Raw genomic sequence first — 8,631 nt, forward strand, 5'->3', positions numbered from 1 at the left:
CCTCGTCAACGTCGTTATTTTGTCACGCCTAAATTATACCCCCCCCCTCCCTCCAACAACATTTAATTCTTATCCGTAAAGGATGTATTCTGTGGGAATACTGGATCTAGTAGAGAACGTCTTCCTACTAAACCACGTGTGTCGGGGTGGGTTGCAGTAGTTCTGGCAGACTGCGCTGCTCTCCGTTCTAATCTGGCTCTCTGTCTGATGTAAGGTCGTGTATGGTGGAAGAGTCCGGTACCCTGGAGTCACAGCTGGAGGCCACCAAGGTAAATGTCATCACACGTTAATAGAGATGGGCGACTCAGGGGGCTCGGGTCCATCACAAGCAAGTCATTACCAGTGGACAAGTACAGTCAAAGACCTTTTTGTTAGCTGAATTCTGAGCCCAGGTCTGTGTGTGTGTGTGTGTGTAGCGTAAGCACCAGGAGATCCGGGCCATGCGCAGCCAGCTGAAGAAGATTGAAGACCTGGGCGCAGCTATGGAGGAAGCGCTGATCTTAGACAACAAGTACACAGAGCACAGCACAGTGGGCCTGGCCCAGCAGTGGGACCAACTGGACCAACTGGGAATGAGGATGCAGCACAACCTGGAGCAACAGATCCAGGCCAGGTACACACAAACACACACACACACACATTATATGACCGTTACTTCATGTCACCGAGTTGATCTGGAACCCTGAGTTCATGCTCCTCCCTCGTCCTCTTTCAGGAACACCACCGGCGTGACGGAGGAGGCTCTGAAGGAGTTCAGCATGATGTTCAAGTAAGTAGGCTGTGACCTGACTTGGTCGCAACATCATTTCTGGTCTGGGACAAAGTCACATCCTCGTCACCGCCCGCTTCTTTTTGCAGGCACTTCGACAAGGAGAAGTCCGGCCGTCTGAACCACCAGGAGTTCAAGTCGTGTCTACGCTCGCTGGGCTACGACCTGCCCATGGTGGAAGAAGGAGAACCCGACCCCGAGTTCGAGGCCATACTTGACACCGTGGACCCCAACAGGTCTGTCTCGCATGTAACAGGAAATGACATGGGGGGGTGGGGAGATGTATGAAGCGCCGCCTAACCGCGAGCAATGTGTGTGTCTGCAGGGACGGCAACGTGTCGTTACAGGAGTACATGGCGTTCATGATCAGCCGCGAGACCGAGAACGTCAAGTCCAGCGAGGAGATAGAGAGCGCATTCCGGGCTCTCAGCACCGAGAACAAACCCTACGTCACCAAAGAAGAGCTCTACCAGGTCCGACACGCTCACCGGCTCACGCGCATTCAGTTTGAGTTGTCGAGTCTTCGCAGGGGTCTAACTTGACCTGTCCCCTTTCTCCCCTTTCTCCCCTTTTCAGAACCTGACCAAGGAGCAGGCGGACTACTGCCTCTCACACATGAAGCCCTACCTCGACGGCAAGGGCCGCGAGCTGCCGTCGGCTTTCGACTTTGTGGAATTCACCCGCTCGCTCTTCGTCAACTGATCCCTCGCCCACCAGTGACCAATCGGGATGCGTTTTTTTTTCCCCCAACACACACAAACACACACGAACACACGCACTTCAATAGGAACACACAGCTGAAACTGCATGATTGTTGCGCTAGGAATACTCACTAATATCAACTATCTGTACTATCTATTTATCTCGCTCTGCCCTTAACTCGTTGTGCTTCTCATGATAGCATAGTGGATCTGTCTGCATTTTGAATGTGATTGTTTTTAGCCGTTTTAGCTTGTGCTTTCGATGAATTTAAAATAGTAACAATAATGTTGTAACAACACCTTAACAACTGCAGTGTGCTTTAATAAACGCTACTGGTTAGAACTGGAAACCTCTTCTCTTGTTTTTATTTCACTTCCACGATTTAAAGCTACGGTCGGCAATATTAGTTTATTAGAATTATTATAATTGTTTCCCTTCAACTCGATATTATTAGTGACATGCAGTGATCAAAATGTAGCCTTAAGTCTTTGAGCTTTGAACACAGGTCACGTAAAATCAGTCCCACGCAGCAGTCAGTCTTCAACTGTCCCCAAGTTTTGTCTCATTCTGCCACCTGATTGGCTATCCGCTCCAGCTGGCCGCCCTCCCTGGGGCTCTGCTCAGTCAAGTCGGCGCTCAGCTGCCAAACGCCGACTGTCCCGTCGGTTTTCCCCACCGCCAAGAGGCGAGGGTTCCGACAGTTGAAGGCCAAACAAGTCGCGGCTCGACCCGCGCCCCCCTGCTCGATGGTGGCTGCCGGCCTCAGGGACTTGCGGCCCAGGTCAAATATCTGCACCTCACCTTTTAGACAGAGACGGTGTGTGAGAGTCAATCTGATATGAGCAAATGTACTATAAAAACATGGCCGACAACAATGATCACTCATACCATCCATGCATAAGGTTTTGATGCCGTACCTTGCCCGGTGGCTGCAGCAAAAACCAGCGGTCTGGTTGGAGACCACTGCACCTGAAACACGTAGGAGTCTGAGACCCTGAGAGAGAGCAGCGGGTTGGCCTGCAGCAGAGAGTGGAGGTGGGCCAGACCGTCGGTCCCTGCGCTCACAAAGAGGTTCCTGCAGGACAACATGAGACCCCCATATAAGAACAAAGCCACAAGCTGAGTCACGTCTGTAATGGATCAGGCCGGCGGGCGGAGCTGAGACCTGTGGAAAGGGGAGCAGTGTATGGAGTGGACGGGCCCGCTTCGGGGCCTGAACGAGAAGACCGCCGGGGCTCTCGGCGTCACGCTCCGGCCCTCGGAGGGCGTCGCGGCCGGCGTCTGGGAGGAGAAGGAGCATCTGAGCAGCAGGCCGCCTTCGGAGCCCACCAAGAAGGTGTCTGAGTCCCAGGGAGACAGAGCCAGGGAAGTGACGCCCACGGTGCTGCTGCCTCGGGCCTATGGGGGGGGGCAACACAGAACTACATGTTTTTCACTCTGTGGGTGCCTTCGGGTTTCTGGGATCCATGATCTCCAAGGACATAAAGGAGAGGCATCCCACATCAACACAATTTTTTTTTTTTTTTTTAAAAAGGCCCGCCATACTCCCTGCACCGGCTCAGGAAGTTCAACCTGCCCCAGATGAACAGTTGAGTTTGGTTTCCGTCCCGAGGCTCACCTTGAAGCTGCTGCTGTGGGGAACCTGCTGTCGCACTAAGGCGTAGGCAGCGTTCAGGACGAACCCGCCCTGGTCCGGGTCCACTGCCCACAGCAGCACCCTTCCTCCTGAGCTGGCGCTAAGCACCCCAAACTCTCCTTTCTTCTGCAGGGGCACCCAAGCGACCTACACACACACACACACACACACACACACACACACACACACACACACACACACACACACACACACACACACACACAGTGTCTTTAATCCATCAATCAGACTAATAAATAAATATCAGTGGCGGACCACGCTGATTGGATAACAGCTGGAGTTTCAATAGAAAGCCTAAACGGATTGTGCCAACTCACCTGATAAACCGGCTCTCTGTGGCTGTCTACCGACATCCCAGTTTGAACCAGCACAGGGTCCTGAGTCCGACTGGTGTCCCAGATCACCACCTCTCCATTGTACAGACCCCCTGCAGCCACAGCAGCACACACACACACACACACACACACACACACACACACACACACACACTACTCAACAACTATGCAACAGCACAAACAAACGTCAGTGGACAACAAAAATGTGTTTTTTTAAAGGGGCACACCACCGATTTTCTCATAAAGATCGATAGACTAGACATGGTTAGTCCTACTCAGCTTGTAAAAAAAACAAACTGGTGTTTAATGTCTTCTGGGACTCTGGAGGAGCCTAATAATCCTCAGTTCCCCCTCTGTCTGAAACAAGCCGTTTGAGCTCCTGTCTCTTTAAGGCCCCCCCTCCCTAAAAGCCCACTTTCTTCTGATTGGCCCGGCCAAGTTCCGTAAGTCTTTGGAAGAATTTCCAAAGACAAACTGTAAACCTAACATTGCTAAGCAACGTTGACATAAACATAAACATCAGGTCTGTGCCTGGAGCAGAGATACCATATAAGGACATCCGTGCCTATGTGACATCAGATAGACCCGGCGGTTGAAAAAACTGAAATGGAGCGTTCAGAGCAGTCTGAAGCCTGAGCTTTATGCTCACAGGGATTACTTTTACATACGTTTACCTCATTATTTCTTTAGTATGAATATCCAACATTGTAATATATATATATATATATGACAGATAAAAAGAAAAAGCATAACAGGTCCTCTTGAATACATCTGAAAACCCCACATTTAGAGAAGATGTTTGTGTTGGGCTAATCAGTTCACGGTGCGGCAGGGTACCTGCGATGAGGGCAGGCTGGTTGGGGTGACAGCACAGAGCGGTGACCGCAGTGGGGACGTCTATGACCAGGTCAGCTTGTTTGGGGTTCAGGCCTCGACGGTCCAGGTTCCACGTGCAAACACATGACCTCTCGGTGCTCCAGTCTCCGTCGTCAATCCTGCGCACAAAAAAAACAAACAAACACACAAACAAACACACACACGCTGAGCACATGATGACTGCAGGAAAGCAGCAGGACAGTTACATAAAGAGGTGAAGCACTAACATACCGGCCATAGGCACAGGCAATAACTGAACCCGTACAACTCCAGGACACACTGGTTACATGAAGACCTCTCTCTTGAGCGCTGGGATGTTGAAGGCAATGGAGACACGAGACCTGCAAGCACACAGAGAACTCTTCATGAAGACAGATCGAGCCCAGCCTGTGCCCAGAAACCTGCTCCGAAATGTTCATCAAACATCCAAGTCATCGTGGAACAAGTACAGACTCTCAGATTCTCCTTGGGCTTACGAGGCCAGCTTACCAGCTGGCTGCGGTCTTCCCAGTTCACCTGGAACCCATCGAAGGCGTGACTCCCGGCGTTTCTGACCAGCTCTCTGATGACCGTGTCCTCAACCCGCTGCAGGAAGCCCTTCAGGCCGGGCGGCTCTGGTTCATTGCGATTTTGCTGGAAGAGCTGCTGTGTCGCCTGGTACGGTGGCTCCGTCTGGGTGCAGCTGGCGGTGGTCGACACAGTCTGGACCTCTGCCTCAGCACTGTGCACCGCTCTGGTCTGACAGCCCCTCTGAAACACCAGCAAACAAAGGCCCTTCTATTCAGGGATGTAACTGCAATCACAATTTGTTAGTTAAGTTAGTTTTAGGTGAGTGCTTCAGCCTGTTGTTTATAAGTTGCAATGCAAGGCAAATGAATGCATTGAATATCTCATATTTAAGTGGTCTTGGTCATGGGGAAATCTCATCCCTGTTGTTTCATGCGGTTTAAAATATTTGGTATCGCTTTACAACTTGAGCGCCCACATTTCCGAGCAACGCCTGAACGTCACATGTGTCGGCTAGCTAACGTGGCTAACTGTAGGGCACGGTGTTGTTCCTGTAACACAGGAAACATTCGGCGACCAGTAGGCAACAAGTAACGTTGAGAGTGTGGCTCAAACATACCGACTCCTGCGCCGACTGCTGAGACTTCCTCCACAGAGACGGGATACTCACGGAGTCCAGGACTTCGTCAGCAAACATGCTAGCGAATGGGGTTTGCGCAGGCTAACGGGAAAAAAAGTCGTCGCTGACATTAACTACTAACGACTAGCATTAACTGTATTCAGACAGAGGTGCCTGTGTGTCACTTATCCATGCTGCTAGCTGTTAGCGAACTTAGCCGTTCACTGTTTTCCAGGCATCTGAACGTTAAACGCTGGTGCCGGCGCTTCCACGAAGCTGGCGTTACCTTGGTTACGGAGAGAACGGGTTTAGGGGCGAGAGAGAAATCCCGTGACCACTTCCGCTTTTGTCCCGGGATAAAAAAACAAAACAAAAAAACTAGCTTTTCTGTCAGTAGTGTTATGATGTGGACCCGTTGCTGTATTGTATTTAACATTAAACAAAACAAACAGAGTTAACAACACATTTATTATCTGTTCTCCATTATATTTTCAATTAGTAATAGTATGCTGTAATAATATCAATAGAATATATTGCGGACGCATCTGTACTTCCTGTGAAGGCCCGCCCTTTAGACTTACTGGTAAAGTGACTGCAGGTAGCCTAGCAAATAAAGGGCTACTTGGTGACTTATGTGTCTTACATGTAACATATTAACAATGTTGAGGAAACATTATTTCATGAGCAGAAATCACTTCCGTGAATACAAAAATAAGGCAAACAGACAACAGGACTCGCAATGAAAGCCCACAAATGACTGCATATGCTGTAGAAACATTCAATGGTTAGTGAACCATGAAATTAAATACTGGCCGTGTTGTACATGTACCGCTGCGGGTCGGTCCGGTTACCGCAGCCTCCCCACTTTCCCCACTACGCCCACGCGCGTATATGTGACGTCTGCCACCTGTTGGTGGGAGAACTGCAATGGCACGTGGAAGTCGGACCGGTGAACAGGTGAAGATAATTGCTCCGTTTGTAACAATAATTTTCCCGTAAATCAGTGGTCCTGTTGTAAGATTAGCCAACTCCTATCCTATTAACACACACAGAGACGTGTGTGTGTGTGTTTGTTTGTTTGTCCAACCTAACGCAGCCCTCTTATTCTTGAGTCCAGAGTTTGCGCCAGTGTAGGACATATCTATTTGTTGTTTTGTTTTAAAAATATGGCAGCGCATCCTGTCAGGTAGGAAAACATCTTATCACACTGGACCACTACGTATGCTTTTTGTATTTCGACTGTATCAGCTCCAAATTCGGTCTGCGAGGGGGGGGGGGGGGTCACTGGGATAAACCACCACGCACGCTACGATTGGGCAAGACTGGTCCAACAACATGGCCGCCGTCAATATAGATACGCAACAGGAAGCTCGCCTCAGCGGCTGCGCGTTGAGTGCGCGGACACTGACGCTCGTCGTCGCGTGACTGGTCTCTCGCGAGAGATAAACTGGCTGAAGGCGGCCTTGTGAGACCCCGCTCGCCGCTTGCAAGTCTGTAGGTCAATAGTTCACGAAAAGGCTTGAACCCGGAATTCATTGTTATTTTTTTATTATTGAGCTCACATTTTTTTTTGTGTCCCTGGTGGTGGTCTTCACCTTCTAGACCCTTAAGAGAAAGGCTGCTACTGCAGGTGGTAACTCATGGGGACCAACCATACCAACACCACATGACACCAGGCTATGGTGTATATTAAGCAGTTAAAGGCCCCATATCATGCTCATTTCCAGCTCTATATTTTTATTCTGGGGCTCCACTAGAGCAGCTTTGCATGACTCCCAGTTGAAGAAAGTCCTTATTTCTCTTCTCCTGGCCCTTTCTGCAGCCCCTCAGTTCCCCCTCTGTCTGAAACGAGCCGTTTTATTTTGGTTTCCGGAGTCAGCCCACGCGGTTCATTTTAAAACCACCACTCGCAAAAACGGGCCAGAAAGTGCGGGCCGTTTAACAACGGGACACTGATAATTAACTACGGACACATTAGAGAGCCAGACGCGTCCAACACATTTTATAATATTAAAGATTGTTAGACTGTACAGCCTGGCCCGTTTGAAACGGTAAGAACATGGACCGAGGCTGCCATCCAGCTGGGTCGGGACTGTCAAACTTTAACATGCCTGAAGCAAACAAAAAAGTACCTCCAAATAGCCACAATTTGGTAATTTGTCTAGAAACGCAGTCACTTTTGCTTGATAATTGTTCGTTCGCTGTGTGAGAATTCGAAAGCATAATGGCGTAAATTCTGCGCTGGCCTAATGGCAGAAAGTATACAGGGGAAAAACAAAGCGTGGTGTGGGTTTTATCAAATGGCAACTGCAGCTGAAATGCCAAAATGTGATCAAACTACACCAAAATAATAATCATTTAAAAAAACAACCATGTATACATTTATTTATTGTAACAAAGCAACACACTTAATTTAATGTGAACAGGTTTCCCAGTGGAACAGCAGAAACGCTGCAGACTCCACAGAGGACTCTACAGAAACCTAATGTTAAGCCAAGCTCAAAAATCGCATTTTTTTTCTTTTAGGTTTAATTTTTATAAAAAAAAAAAAAATTTACATTTCAAACTTTTTCCATTGTGGGTGTCTGAAAAACAAGATCATGAAAATGTCTTTGACAGACGTCCAGAGTTGGTGTCAAAGCTCCCGCTGCTCCACCGCACCCCCCTCCCCCAATTACAACTGTGTACAATTAACAACAGTCTTAACCAAGATACCCCACCCCGCCCCGCCCACCCCCCTTCCAAAAAAAACAAAACATTTACAATGGTTGAAAGGAACAAGCTGGTGCGTTCAATCAGTTCCATTAGTACAATAAGTCACAAGAGGAAAATGCAACTTCTAATAAGCCTTAGTACCCCCACCACTGGATATATTATAATATACATTTATATATATATATTTATATAAAAGTGGCTAAGGATGCTATGATTAAGTTATCACTGCACCATGGCTTATTTTTTTTATTGAACTCACAAATTCAACAGAAACTCATTTCTTATTTTACATAGAAATTGCTATTGTACGTATTTTAAATCTACGTAGGATGACGTGCAGAATGCTACAAATTTTTTTTTTTGTTTTTTATTTTTTTATTCTTTTGCATGTCTTTGGGAGATGTAGAGAAAACTATTACAGGTGAAACTTCGAGGAGAGCCACCCCCCCCCCCC

The 8,631-nt window shown here is 48.4% G+C and overlaps 2 protein-coding genes across 2 annotated transcripts in view; one reads left to right on the forward strand and one right to left on the reverse strand.

The window, feature by feature from the left end:
* The window catches only part of sptan1 (spectrin alpha, non-erythrocytic 1), a 30,037-nt gene extending 28,217 nt beyond the window's left edge, over positions 1-1,820 (forward strand). Inside the window, exons 52-57 of the mRNA XM_070924593.1 lie at positions 215-269; positions 417-613; positions 716-769; positions 859-1,005; positions 1,095-1,242; positions 1,346-1,820. Coding sequence (XP_070780694.1) covers positions 215-269; positions 417-613; positions 716-769; positions 859-1,005; positions 1,095-1,242; positions 1,346-1,471 — 727 coding nt within the window. The 3' untranslated portion in view covers positions 1,472-1,820. The remainder of the gene's footprint in view (positions 1-214; positions 270-416; positions 614-715; positions 770-858; positions 1,006-1,094; positions 1,243-1,345) is intronic.
* Positions 1,819-5,540, reverse strand: dync2i2 (dynein 2 intermediate chain 2). The gene is made up of 9 exons (XM_070924594.1): positions 5,463-5,540; positions 4,826-5,086; positions 4,568-4,677; positions 4,298-4,455; positions 3,443-3,552; positions 3,090-3,254; positions 2,637-2,869; positions 2,389-2,546; positions 1,819-2,272 (listed from the first exon to the last, which is right to left on the reverse strand). The coding sequence occupies exons 1-9, from the start codon at positions 5,538-5,540 to the stop codon at positions 2,034-2,036; spliced, it is 1,512 nt and encodes a 503-aa protein (XP_070780695.1). The 3' UTR covers positions 1,819-2,033.
* Between the last annotated feature and the right edge of the window lie 3,091 nt (positions 5,541-8,631).

This window comes from Enoplosus armatus, chromosome 18 (assembly GCF_043641665.1).
Source record: "Enoplosus armatus isolate fEnoArm2 chromosome 18, fEnoArm2.hap1, whole genome shotgun sequence".
NCBI lineage: Eukaryota > Metazoa > Chordata > Actinopteri > Centrarchiformes > Enoplosidae > Enoplosus > Enoplosus armatus.

Bases quoted from the DNA above. Each gene is read 5' to 3' on its own strand.
- dync2i2 (XM_070924594.1), bottom strand. From the start codon at position 5,540: ATGTTTGCTGACGAAGTCCTGGACTCCGTGAGTATCCCGTCTCTGTGG. The intron at 5,087-5,462 runs GTATGTTTGAGC...CTGGTGTTTCAG, and splicing joins AGCAGTCGGCGCAGGAGTCG to AGGGGCTGTCAGACCAGAGC. The intron at 4,678-4,825 runs GTAAGCTGGCCT...GTGTGCTTGCAG, and splicing joins GGGAAGACCGCAGCCAGCTG to GTCTCGTGTCTCCATTGCCT.